This window comes from Brassica oleracea, chromosome C1 (genome assembly GCF_000695525.1).
Source record: "Brassica oleracea var. oleracea cultivar TO1000 chromosome C1, BOL, whole genome shotgun sequence".
Classification (NCBI taxonomy): Eukaryota; Viridiplantae; Streptophyta; class Magnoliopsida; order Brassicales; family Brassicaceae; genus Brassica; species Brassica oleracea.
Window position 1 is genome coordinate 17,734,710 of NC_027748.1, and position 14,739 is coordinate 17,749,448.

General features: G+C 27.6%; 1 protein-coding gene and 1 long non-coding RNA gene across 2 annotated transcripts; both read left to right on the plus strand.

Annotated features, from left to right (window-relative positions):
* The first annotated feature begins 9,396 nt into the window (after positions 1 to 9,396).
* On the plus strand, positions 9,397 to 10,278 carry LOC106300991. Its single transcript, XR_001262137.1, has 2 exons — positions 9,397 to 9,485; positions 9,798 to 10,278. It is a non-coding gene; the product is annotated as an uncharacterized LOC106300991 (long non-coding RNA).
* Positions 10,279 to 11,246: 968 nt separating this feature from the next.
* On the plus strand, positions 11,247 to 12,414 carry LOC106299941. Its single transcript, XM_013735966.1, has 2 exons — positions 11,247 to 11,343; positions 11,419 to 12,414. Exons 1-2 carry the CDS (start codon positions 11,310 to 11,312, stop codon positions 12,321 to 12,323), a joined length of 939 nt encoding a protein of 312 aa, XP_013591420.1. The 5' UTR covers positions 11,247 to 11,309; the 3' UTR covers positions 12,324 to 12,414.
* The last annotated feature ends 2,325 nt before the right edge of the window (positions 12,415 to 14,739 follow it).

Below are 14,739 nucleotides of genomic sequence, written 5' to 3' on the forward strand. Positions count from 1 at the left end.
GTTGGCAAAACCTAAACTAAAGAATATCATGACTCACTACTTTCACTTATCTATGTTGAAAACATTTAACTTTTGTTATATCTTAATTTATATCTCTTAAAACATTTGTTAATTACATGATTTCAATTTTTCACTTATCAAAGTATTTTTTACAAAAATTTTAAATTATTTCTAAGTAAAACTAGTCCAGACGACTTATGGGGGCTAGAAACGTAAAAAAATTCGGTTTTTTTGTTTGTTCACACGGGATTGGTTGTAATTTCAATAGTCTTTTAGATTACTTTTGCATTTGATTCAAGTTTGGGTTAACGTTTGTGTTTGAAATCAAGTTGTGAGTCATATTTAGCAATTTTCCCAATTATATATGCTTATTCAAGTTCTAAATATATTTGCAAATCGTTGTCGGCTAAATGGTTAATGTATAGACCATAACTTGGAATATTGTTTTACCTTATAGCTAATTAGATTTAACTTTGAACAGTAAGAAACCTAAACTCATGTTTAACAATTCACATATGCAGAAGTTGACCACTTATTAAAAAAAACTTCTGATTTGATTTACTATATAATAAAACCATTGAAAAAATATTTTTTGATCATTAAAAAATAATAAGGCTAAAGCAGATTAATTTGTTTCAATAGTGATCCAAATAGAAAGGTTATAATACGAAGGAGATATATTTGTTTCAATAGTAATTCATCAAAACCATTGAAAATATATTTGAAACAAATCGAATTAATTTACATTAAACAGTCTGGTTCCCCTTAATCGAGTATCAATTATATTAACCAGACCGGTTTTACTGGTCAAATTAATAAGTCATATATTTAGACTTGGTATTATCTACATGTGAACCTGTAAATGACATAATCAGACTTCACTTTCATATATAATACATTTTTTATATTTTATGGTTAATTTAGATATATAGATATGGATATATATATATATATATAACACATATATTATGTCGATACTTAAGCCATATATATTAGAAATTATGAATCAGATAAAAGTCATATATAACTTAATGATACTTGTAATCATATTTATAGAGTATTTAAGCGATATATGACAGCCAAACAAATAACGTAACAGTCTGGTTTATATTTAAATTTCGTTTGTTCTGTGAAAATTAACAGATTTATATTTCTTTGTTTACATGTAACAATCCATGACGTAACAAATATGTAAAGTGTCATTTAATTGTAAATACTTTAGTAAGTTATATCTATTTTAATAAGTGTACTGAGAAGAGTTATGAAGCTGCCACATCATCAATAATATTTCTGTTAATCACACATAAATGTAAGATTACTTATTAAAAAAGTGCTTCTCAAATAATAAAAAAGAGATTGTTTGAAATCAGAATGCAATATTTATGTTGTGTCAGTTATATAATTTTGAAGAAAAACCAAGTTTAATTGTTAATTAGATTTTGACCCCCCCAAAACTGTGCGGGTGATTATTTTCATTTTCACACATAAATATTTGTTTTACATGATTAATTGTATATAGCTTTAATATATATCATATTACTAATTGTTTAATATAACATTTTAAAAGACAACAATTTTATAGTTCACATGCAATAATTTAATTTATTTGTTTTGAATTGTCAGTGGTAGCATATTTTCAATTATGTGATACAAAATTCTAAATTAAATGTCTTATTAGTTCAAGATAAAAAATTTAATTGAAAAGGAGTACTAATTAATATCGCAATATTAATACAAAACTGTATAGATATGTTTTTAAATCCTACATTTGATTATCAATTTGTATAGCTTAATTTTTTCATGGGCCATGTGTTTTGTATTACAACAAGACGGTTATAATTTCAATTTTTTTAAGAATGAAAAAATCAATAAAATTCTGGCTAAAAATAAGTAATTACATGTTAGAACATTTCTATTGAAATTATTTTCTAAATATTATTTGCGAAGTGATTGAATAAATTTCATCTCTACTATCATTTTCACAAAAAATGTAATACTAATTACAGAATACATATCTTTAATAAAATGACATGACATATCATTTTTAATAATTTTATATTTTAAAAATATCTGATAAAACCCTAAACCATATATAATTTTTTAGTTAACTGAAAATTATCAGTAAAAATCAATAAAATATATATACTCCTAAAATATTTTTCTACATTTACTTATCAACTGAAACATATATATATACACATATATTTATAATAACTAAAAAAGGAATTGCATTCTATAAAGAAGATTACATTTTGTATACAGCTAAAACTAATTAATAATTACTAAATAATTTACAATCAATATTTATTCAAATAAATAAAAACTAACTAAAAAGGAAACTAATATTGATTTAGAAAACTTAAATTTGAAAGTGGTTTCCAATTTGTCGTAAAATTAGAATTACACTTAAATATATATTATATCTAATCACACTAATATAAAATCACCTAAATTTTCATTACGCTAGTAAAGATGGTGAATGAAAAAATATAATAATGTTTTATATAAAATTGTTTAATTAATTATGTATGTATACATATATACCTACTAGGTGTTTTCCTGCACCATATGCAGTAAGAAATTTTTTTAATCTAACTTATATTTAAAAATAAAGTTTATACAATATTATAGATTTCACTATTTTTTCACTAATATTTAATATAGATTTGATATATATTAAATAAATTTGTATAAAACTAATAAAAATATTATAAAATTGTATAATTATCAAAAAATTAGCCTAAACAATATGTATAAAATTTGTAGATATATAAGAAACTAATGATATTACGATTAGATATTTAAAATTTTAAGAAATCGTAGAAATTTTTGAAAGCTTTAGTAATACAAATTGTATAATTATACAAAAATAATAATATTTCAAAATTTGAAATGTTATATATGAATATATTTATTTATAGATGATGTATGAGCTATTACCATATTTTAAAAAATTACCAAAAAAGAAATATCAATATTAAATGTAATATATGAATTATACCATATTCTAATAAGTTTGCCAAAAATATAAATCAATATTAAATGAAATTATTCATGTCATATTTTTCCGGAAACCATGTCATCAATTTTAGTAGTTATGTCATATTTTTTTTGTGAAATTGATTGTAGAAAGGACATGTGGCAAAATCACTTCGCAAATATAGTCTTGGGGATGATAAAAGAAATTCCCTAGGATAGTCCTTTTTAGTTTATTTTCATAAAAATAGCTATCAATGAAGAATGGTCAAAAAAATTTTATTAAAGGATAAAAATATTTATACCCTAGGGTTAACTAATTAAGGTTTAGGGTTTAGAGTTAAGGGGTGGGGTTTTTAGGATATGATTTCAAATTTTCTTAAAAATAAATTAATATTTAAAATTTCAAAATAAAAAGAGCTATTCTGGTCATTTTATTCCTTGAAACCTATTTTTGTGACAAAATCTTAAAAATTGCTATTTAAGAGAACTGCCCATAAAAACTTAGATTTGTATTGTATAATGAAAAAAAATTATTTTATAAAAATATAACACTAACTCATCTATGTATGGCGTTTGAATTTAATTTCAGGTCCGGTTAGGATTGGTTAATTCGGTTCTAAAAAAAATTCAAATAAAGCTAACCGAAATATTAGTTTGTTTGATTCGTATTCATTTTGGTTTTGAATTTGGTTTGATTTGTCTTCAATGCAGTTTTATAGTGTTGGTGGTATTTAATTTAGTTCTAGTGCAATTAAGAGGAATGGTTTTTTTTTGTAAACTATCATTTGATCACTAAAAGCCATTAACTTCTTCAAATATGACAATAAAATATGTAAAGACGTAAATCCTATAATTCTAAATCATTATCTTTAAAACAAAAATAACAAATTATATGCAGCTTTTTTGGTTTTGATGATGAGGTAAAGAATTATGTTTTTTGTGTGTTAGCATTTGTACTTTATTTTCATAAAAATAGCTTTCCAAGAAAAAAAGACCAATTTGTTTTTATTACAGAGTAAATATACATTTATACTCTATGGTTAACTAATTTAAATTTATGGTTTAGAGTTAAGGTGGGGTTTTAAGGGTGGGGTTTCAAATTAAAAAAAAAAAACTAAAATTAAAATTTTCAAAATAAAAAAAAGTTATTTTGGTCATTTTTTAGAACTATTTTGGTAACAGAAACTTAAAATAACTTTTTTAGAATTGCCCTTCGTCTATTCATATTGAAAAAAATCTATTTTTAAGTTTTTGTCACAAAAATAGCCCTCAATGAGAAAAATGACCAAAAGAAGTTTTATTAAAGAGTAAAAATGCATTTATACCTTAGAGTTAACTAATATAGAGTTAGGGTTTAGAGTTAAGAGCTGGGATTTTGAGGATAGACTTTCAAATTTTAAAAAAATTAAAAATTAAAAATTTCAAAATAAAAATGACTATTTTGGTCATTTTCTTTATTGAAAACTATTTTTGTGACAAAAACTTAAAAATAACTATCTGAGAGAATTGTTATATATTTAATCCGTAAGTTGGATGATTGACCTATTATTATATATATATTTAGTGTTATTATATATTTAGATAATATAATTAAGTAAACACATTGATTTTTGGTTCGGTTTAGTTTACAATCAAACCGAACAAAACCGCTTGGTTTGATTAAAAATTTAACAGAATAGTTGGATCATGTGTTTGGTTAGAGTCGCTTTGCGTTCTTCACTTGGTGAACTTTTTGTAGTAGTAGATGAGAATGAGATGAAATAATGATATGCTTTCGCCGAAAAACATTGATGATAATGATAAGAGACATGATTATTTACAAAATGAAATTGAGGTTTTAAGTTTTAGTTTTGTCTTTTTGTTTTTCACTGTAGATTTTAGTCTTTTGGAACATGTAGAGTCGTAGATTATAATATGTTTTCATTTTATTTGTAATATTACAGATTACATTTCAAAATCTTTTGTGCTTTTCAAAATTTAGTTATTGTTTTGTGTGCTTAAAATTTCCAAAAAAAATTAATTTTATAATTTTATTTATAGAAAATAATCATTCAAAGATTCATAATTAATAAAATAAGTTATATATAAAAGTAATAAAATGTTCTATAGGAATGAAATACAACTGAAATATTTCAAGTTATGGTAGAAATGATATTTTCTATGTGAAATTTTTTTTGACAGTTTTTATACAGCTGAAATACTTCAAGAGGCTCAAATAAACTCAAAAAAAAATTCAGAGGACCCAATCTCTTATTAAAGACATGAATAAGGCATCTATACTTTCGAGAATCTGAAATTCGTATAAATCTGAGCCTAACCTAAATGCCCCTGCTTAAGTGACTAATAAAGTGTTTTTTTTTTCAAAATCTAAAACTAGAAAAAAAAATTTTTAATATGAATCATAATGGAAAATTACTTTTTTGTAGTTTTAGTTTCCTTTATTAATATTTGCAAAAATGATAACGAAAAAATAATTTTTTTATTAATTTTTCAGGTATTTGAAATTTTCATATTTAATATTCAAGTATTATGTGCAAATATTTAGTTTTGAACTAGCGTTAATTGAAAAAATTATAATTGCAATAGTCTTTTTTTTTTTTTGAATGAATGTTAAATTTTATTCACCAAAAACCTTTTTACATCAAGTGGATCTTTGATAGGTAAAGCCTTCGAAATTTTTACAGCTACAACCCCTCTAGCATTCTACCTCCTAGCTACCAAAACTTATTTACAGTCTTGTGCCAAACCAATATTGCAGACTATCCCTCATACCTTTCATATCCTTCATTTGCACTAGGCTCAGCTTGTTCTTGATTGACTTATCTATGAATTTAGCCAAAACTTGCATCGGCCTTGGAGGGTCACCATGTCGTCGCTTGTTACGCTCCCACTACAGTGTATACACAGTGACCTGCAATGCATATCTGAAACAGAATCTTTTCCTTTTCTCCATTGTCGAAACAGATATTAGCTCCACCATTATATTCCACTTATTCGAGTAGGCTCTTCCCAACAGCCCTTTGACAAGATGTTCCCAAATCCAGGATGAGAAGGAGCACTCAAAAAAGAGGTGATTTCTTGTCTCAGGTGACCTGCAATGCATATAGAAATTGTTAGTTCATTCGTTCATTAACGGTTAATTATTTATTCCTAATTTTGTTCAGTTAGATATTAGTTAGAGAATAGATGTATGTATGTAAATAATACTTTGTTATTAAAAATGCCAGTTAAAAATACTTCAAAATTAAAAAGTCATTTTCCTAACAATCAACTCTAGATTATAACATTTAAGTCACTGATGATAGGAGTTTCAAGGCTCATAATCAAATGTTGTAAAATAAAGGATGTCAAACCAGTTCTAAATAATTCTAAAGTAAAAGGAATGCAAGACCATGCTTAATCTAAGTGATATCAATTGGTGAGATGATTTTTATTCTAGAATGCTACTAAATTGCAATAAAGGACAAAGTTTTCTTTCTTATGAGATAAGAGAACTCATGGTCTAAAGGAATTGACCTTGGGTGATCAAGTTTCAATCTAAAGGTGTTAACTTTCAACCAATCTATCTACCTTAAACCTAGACACCATCCTAAACAAACTATATCTCTAGATGAATGTTCATTTACTAAGATAACTCAAGCATCAAATCTCTTTTGTTGAATGTTATCTAAGTAATCATTAATCTCAAGTCTACTAGTCATCTTAATACCTTTAACAACAAATCTCTTTGGTAAATAATGTTAAAAGCTTAGAAGAGTTGGTTCAGGCATTTCATCAAACACCTTTCAGACATGAAATGCCTAGAGCTCAACTTTAGAGAGGCCAACTCTAGAGTTGCATTAAAAGCACTCTACTAGCAAGGAACAAGATGGATCTATACTAAAACACCTTAGATCTAGCTTAATCACCCTTAATCTTCCTAACCCATGAATTCAAAGATGACTACTCACTACTCTTCATGATGAGTCTAAGAATCAATGATGATTTGGTGCTAATCATGATTAGTGATCCCAATAATCAAGCAATTACAAGAGAAAATGATCAAGATGAGATCTTTCACCTAAAAATTCTTTGTGATTAGATAGAAAACAAGATGCGCCTAACTTTAGGATTACAAGAGTATTTATATGTCTTTGGAAAACCTAATGGTTTTCATTAAAAAGTCTTAAAAGTCCTTAAAAACATTAACATTTCGACTAAGATAACGCGTCGACGCGGATAGAAATGGACGGGCACATCCCGCGTCAGCCAACCCGCGTCGGATCGTCGTCGAGGCTACTCCGTCATGCGCGCGGGTAGGCGATCCCGCGTGGCTCCGTCCCGCGTGACTCTATCGATTCCTTCTCTTCGTGACGCGGGTTGAGACGATCGACACCAACCCGCGTCATCCTCCCCGCGTTGGACCTTCGACGTGCTCTTTCTTCGTGCGAGCGGGTGAGTGATCCCGCGCTGCTTCACCCGCGTGACTCCTCGACAAACACTTCGGCAACGCGGGTAGGGGAAGATGGGGATCACCCGCGTCGCCTTCCCCACGTCGGACCTCGATGATTCTTCTAGCCCGTGCGAGCGGGTACTCGACCCCGCGTGATCCTTCCCGCGTGGCTTCTCGAGTTGGTCTTTCGGTGACGCGGGTCAGTGGACTCAGGGTGCTGATACCCGCGTCGATCGCCTTATGATTGATCAATCTCCATTCTTCATCTCTTTTTGGATCACAATGCTTCTAAACACCTCTGATTGCTCCATAGGATACTCCATCACCTGATTAAGACATATGAATGCAAAATGGATCCTAAAGATGCTAAACTCCTAATCTATATGATCATTATGTACAAAATGGAAGCTTAAAACAATGCAAATATGCAAGATATCAGTCACATATGTTACTTGGTATATTTTTCTTAACCAAATCCCTTAATCTAGTCTAGACTATTATTTCGGAAACGATTTTTGACATTTGAGTTCTCACTTAAAAATAAGACTAGTTAAGATCGTTGTTATCCTTAACGAATAAATTAACTATATAATTATTAACAAAATTATATTAATTTATTTATTTATTAATTTGATCAATTGATTAAAACATAATCTAAAATAGCTAAAAATAAAAAAAAAAATTAAATAAATAATATAATTACTATATCTATATTGTTATCCAAAAATTCTATTTTTCAATCATAAAAAGCTAAAAATTAAGAAATAGAACAAAGTATTAATAAATATTAATCAAGTCGTTGATACCCTTAATCAAATTATTGATACTTTTAATGAACATAATTTTGTTATATGATTAACAAATTTGTATTATCAATTTATACTTATTTATTATATTAGCTAATTTTGCTATAAATTAATGTAACAAAAGATTAGATAAAAATAAAAAAAGATAATTCCTATATAATTTGTTGTTATCTGAAAGTCATATTTTAATCTTAAAAGTTACAAATTAAGAAAAAGAACAATGGATAATTAAATACTAATTAATCAAAAAGCGAATTTTAAAATATTTTATAATAAGTGAGTGTTTTTTTTAAAAAAAATTAAGAAAATAATAATAGATATATTTTGATAAAAAGTTATAATATATAATAGTTTAATACTGATTTTGAATTAATAATACATGTAAATAAGTAATTATAAAAAAAAAAATGTCATGTTTAAAAAAAAAAGAAGGAAAATTTGCCCCTATAATCATACAAAAAAACAGAAATACACTATCTAACCAAAAACATCCTCTCTCTCCTCATTTTTCTTTCTATCTCTCTCTAAATTCTCACTACATATCTAATTATTTCTTTTTTCGGTGATTTGGCAAATAGCCATTTTATAGGATAGTCATTTTTAAGTTTTTATCACAAAATAGCCATCAATAAAGAAAATGATCAAAATAAGTTTTATTAAAGAATAAAAATGTATTTTTACCCTAGAGTTAACTAATGTAGACTTAGGGTTTAGAATTAAGGGATGAAGTTTTGGGGATATGTTTTAAATTTAAAAAAAAAAAATATTTTGGTCATTTTCTTTTTCTGATAAAAGTTTTTTAAAAATATATATCCGAGAAAATCGCCAAAAAAAAATATATGTATGTCCGCACGATCCGAATTTAATTTCCAACTAAATGGAGTCACCTGAAAGCACCCCCATTAGTGAACCCCATGAAAAGGGTTCACAAGGTATTTTTTTATTATATCTTTTTTCTGTTTGTTTTTTATTTTTTAAAAAAAAAAAAAAATTAATCCGACCAATCGCGGACCGCCACGTGCCATGGGGTCCACGCTACAGTGGTGAATCCGGTTCACTAGAAAGAGGTAGAAAGAGACAAATTCATCACTATTCATTATTTAAAATTTTTTTTTTTTTTGTAATCTGGGTGAACCCCCGCATTGAAATCATAAATTAATAATAAATAATAGTGTAATGTTGAGTTTGACGACAACATCTGAAGCCTCTCTCCCTCTCTCGGATTGCCGATTCTCGTTTCTTTTCCTGCATTCGAAATTAAGTCAAAGGTATGGATGGCTTCTTGACCCTGCTGATTTTCTCAACCAATTTCTCCGATATTTTTTAGCTTATAGGGTATTAGACGATGATGATGTTTTTGGTACTTGATCGTAAAACGAAAAAGTTCAGATCTTTATTGTTCTTTTGAAATTATCATCTCTTGATAGAAGCTTTGGTGACACTCTTTTCAGTGAAAATCTAACAGTTTTATCACTTAGAAAGGCGGAAACTTTGCTGCATATATATATATATATATATATGTATATATATATATATATATATGAATCTTAAACCATAATTTGAGCAGAAAGTACTTTCAGGGAGGGAGCACACCGGTGAAGTGATCTTCCCGGTTGTTTTCAGCCGGGATAGCTTTCAAGCTCTTCAAAGGAGAGATACTCTAGGGTGTGGTGCTGAGGTGTGGTCCGGTTGAGAACGTTTACATCCACTGCCTAAAGATGCCTGATTACAAGTTCATCCCTGGAGAGAATCCGATCTTCATGAATGAGAATATGTCAAGGATTCAGGTTGAGACTAGGGTTAGATTTGTGGTGATCGAGGCGAGGTGGATGGAGGTGGAGAAGGAGTTTCAGGCGTTGGCTAGACTTGAAGGAGACAATCTTGGACCAATCTCTGAAGAGTGATCTGCTTTGTTTCTTCATGTGATGTTGTTTTTGGGCAATATCTTTTTGTTGATAACTCAGGTCTTTAGTTTATGTTTTGGTAAACTCTTTAGTTGTGTAAATAATTAATGAACCAGAGCATCATCGACACTTTAACCAGTGCTAGACATTTCCGCTATGAGCCTGAGACAAAGTAACAGAGAATTGTTGACACTTTAACCAGTCTGAGCTCAAGACAAAGGAAGATCATCTAGAAGCTTGGCTCCATGAAGTTGACGTGTTAGTCACCGCTGTTGAATGATTTAAGATGCAAAAAGTGCCTGCAACATAGTCTTTTGTTCCTTTTGCTCTTCAGTTTTTCTTTACACCATATTGTTGAGAATTTTGCTTATTCCCATTAGACTCTCCCTGTAGTAGACTGTAGACACTAAACGTACAAACGTTCATGACGACAACAAGAGGCGAAATCTGCCAAACACAAAGTTCTTCAACTTACTAGCATATTAAAGTCAGATAAATTTATCAATATACAATAATACTAAAAATGTTGTAGAGAACAAAAAAAAATCCATTATATTTAAAGTGAAAGCAATAATTAAGTAAGGATGTATTCAATTTTTAGAATACTTTAGCTCTTGTGGGCATATATAAAATGTATTTACTGTGAACACAAAAGAATTAAAGATTACTAGATTTTGAGTAAAATAAGATAAGTTTAGGAGAAATTGCTGAAATATATTAAGAAAAATATCACTTTTTTAAAACAATACATTAATTTTAGTTATTATTGAGTTTATAAACTTATATAAATAATTCTTAAACATTATAAATAGTTTAGGAGGATTAGTTTTATCTTTTTCATAATAAATTTTATTTATGAAATAGTTATTATTTAAAAGGAAATTTAAAAAATGGTATCAAATTCGAAGTGAAATTATAATTTCCCCAAGTTCGAAACAGTTTTAAATGAAAAGTTTACATTTCATATGGTCTCATAATGCGGTGTAGCCGTGTAGGGTCCCAAGTCCTCCTTACAAACTAACGCCAACTAATAAGCCATTTGATTAATTTAATAATATCCCAAACACTACAAACTGGTTCCCGGAACCTTCTCCTACCGCCAGAAGCCCTTATTGCTGTCAGGTTGGTTTCAATTTGGTTGATTTTCTCAGAGATTTGATATATTGAAAAGTGAACACAGGAGATTACATGGGAAACAACAACGCAACCAGCAATTTAACAGGTAAAACAGACAACGCATCTCCTTTTTTAGATTAATATGTTTCTGACTGAATATTTTTTGTCTGTGTATTTGCAGAAGAGTGCTCAAAGCTAGCAGCCAATGGGATGTCTACGTTGGAGTCTATTCCCCTAAAAACCACTCAAGATAACAGGTCTGAGGTTCTGCTTGTTTCTTGCCTGAAAATCAACGAAGTGCAAGAAGCTACTGAAGAAATAACTGAAAGCAGCAAAGAAGCTAGAATTGAGATGCGATCTCCCAGCTTTAGTAATGACCTAAAAGTCGAAGAAAGAAGAGATAAATCAAAGGAGAAAACTCAATTACTATCTAAAGACAAGACTGAGACAGACAAGGCAACACCCGATCTGGAAGAGGAAACTGTGATGCTAAAGAGAAGTGAGACTGAGAAAAGAAGAGGCTTTGAGCTGTCTCTAGGGCTGTCTATGAAACCCACTCGAAGATCTGACGCAGTTGATAACTTCAAAGAAACCAAGGGCTCAGGACATAACTTGGTGAACAAGAAAGCTAACACGCCTGAGACTCTGCTTATTTCTTCTGTGGGAAGCAGCAAAGCACAAGAAACTACTGAAGTGATAACTGAAAGCAACAAAGAAGCTCTGATTCAGATGCGATGTCCTAGCTTTGGAAATGATCTGAGAACCAAAGAAAGAAGCAACGAATCAACGGAGCAAATTCTGTTACTCTGCCAAGACAAGATAGAGACATATGAGGCAACGATCAATGTGGAAAAGAAAACTGTGATGCTGAAGAGAAGTGAGTCTGAAAAAACAAGAGGCTTTGAGTTGTCTCTAGGGTTGTCAATGAAAACCGGTGATAGATCCGAAGCAGCTAATAGCCTAAACCTCAAGGAAACCAAAGACAACTTGCTGAAAAAGAAAGCTTCTATGAAAGGCAGAGTCAGAAAACGAAGCAAATCTTCGCTCTTTGGAAGTTGCCTCTGCTGTGTCACTGCCATGAAATGAACAGATTTGCAAGGGAAATTGTGGATGAGTTTTCTGTTTGAGGGTTTTGTAAAGTTCGAAAAGGTTTTACATATATTATTTCCTTACTAAATAAAATCTGGCCATGTTTTTCGTTTCACTTATAAAGGAAACTTTTAAGATTGTTATCCAAAAACTGCAGAGTTATTAAGCTGAAAAATCATAAGAAACTTTAAGTTTATTTTAAAATAGCTAAATTTTTTTTGTTAAACTATGATCTCTATGTTTTATAAATAATGGCATTTAAAAGTTTTCATGCATAACAAAAATTATTCTAAAAGTTATTAGAGCCTGTACGTTTGTATGTGCGGATGTTTGTTTTAATTTTTTATAAGTAAAAATATTTGTTTTTCATGATTAGTGATATATATTTTAACGTTTACCATATAATTAGTTTTGTATTATTAGTAATAGCATAAATTTAAAAGAAATGCATTGTTTGTAACTCAAATATTAACTAGAAATAATAGTACCACTTGATTAATATTACAATTCTATATACCTAATCTTGTGATATGGGGTGTACCGGCGTAGTGTAGAAATAAATTTACAGGAATGAAATAGTAATGTCGTGAAGAAATAATAGTGTACCATTCGACTAATATTACAGTTCTATTTTCCTAATCTATAATGGAGATTGGAGACTTTTAACATGAATTTTTTGGGAGATTTAAGAGCATATAAACAATTTATATATTTGGTATAGTAAATAATTTGGTCGTTACCAAATGCTTGGTTTAGTTAATATATTCAGTAATTCTATCTCTATAATATTATTTGAGAAGTCAGTTTTCTATGTGTCACTCTCACGTTAACTCTCATGATGGTTGAGTAAAGTGATACCCTTAATAAATTAAAAAATATTCATTTAAAATACTATTATTTATTTTTTATTCAGTTTCCTTTTAAAATTTTTACAAAAAACATATACATATAATAAAAAAAAGGAAAATTTATGTAAAGTTAAAAAAAACGAATTGAAAAACAGAAAATATATATATATATAATATGATTTCATAAAATAGGGAAAGTTCACAAAATAGTAATATTACATTTAAAAAAATTAAATAACATAAAATATACCTTTAAAGTAATAAAATAATTTGAGAAGTCAGTTTTATATGTGTCGCTCTCACGTTAACTCTCATGATGGTTGATTACAGTGATACACATAATGAATTAAAAATATTCATTTAAAATACTATTATTTATTTTTTATTCAGTTTCCTTTTTAAATTTTTACAAAAAACATATACATATAATAAAAAAAAGGAAAATTTATGTAAAGTAAAAAAAACGAATTGAAAAACGAAAAATATATGTATATATAATATGATTTCATAAAATAGGGAAAGTTCACAAAATAGTAATATTACATTTAAAAAAATTAAATAACATAAAATATACCTTTAAAGTAATAAAATAATTTGAGAAGTCAGTTTTATATGTGTCGCTCTCACGTTAACTCTCATGATGGTTGATTACAGTGATACACATAATGAATTAAAAATATTCATTTAAAATACTATTATTTATTTTTTATTCAGTTTCCTTTTTAAATTTTTACAAAAAACATATACATATAATAAAAAAAAGGAAAATTTATGTAAAGTAAAAAAAACGAATTGAAAAACGAAAAATATATGTATATATAATATGATTTCATAAAATAGGGAAAGTTCACAAAATAGTAATATTACATTTAAAAAAATTAAATAACATAAAATATACCTTTGAAGTAATAAAATAATTTCTTTATATCTATATTTACTTAGATGAAAAATATAAATTTATATATAATGTGATTTCATTAAAAAGAATTTACACAGATAATTTTGATATTAGAAAAAGAAATATTATTTCTTTTAAAAAGTAATTTTAAATAATACAAAAAAAAATTTAAAGTAATAGAAATATTTTTATGTATCTATCTATTTTCTCAGATGATTACACAAAATAATTAAGTAACATAAACTGATATATATTTAATTGACTAAAACTAGTTTATAATTCGTATTATTGAAATGTTTTATTTATTTTTTATATATTTAGTTGACTATAATATCTTTCAATTACAGCAAAAAAATATCAATAAATTATATTTTATTTATATGATATTATTATTAAATACAATCACAATTTTGTTTACTGCTTATTTTTAAGAGACATTAAAAAACTAAAAATAAAATTTAAAAATAAACATCGTTTGATCAGATAGTTACAATATAGTTTAATGACGTAGATATATTATATTTTATCATTATTAAAGTTATTTGTTTTCTTAATATTAAATTTTCTTTTAAATTTATGTTTTTATGTTGTGGAACTTAATAGAACCATCATCAAAATATCAAAGCAAATCTGAATTCTCATTTTTAAGATTATTTAAAATAAATTT

Excerpts from the sequence above, each read along its gene's own strand:
- LOC106299941 (XM_013735966.1), top strand. The coding sequence starts at position 11,310 with ATGGGAAACAACAACGCAACCAGCAATTTAACAG. Across the intron at positions 11,344-11,418 it reads CGCAACCAGCAATTTAACAG|AAGAGTGCTCAAAGCTAGCA; the intron begins GTAAAACAGACA and ends GTGTATTTGCAG.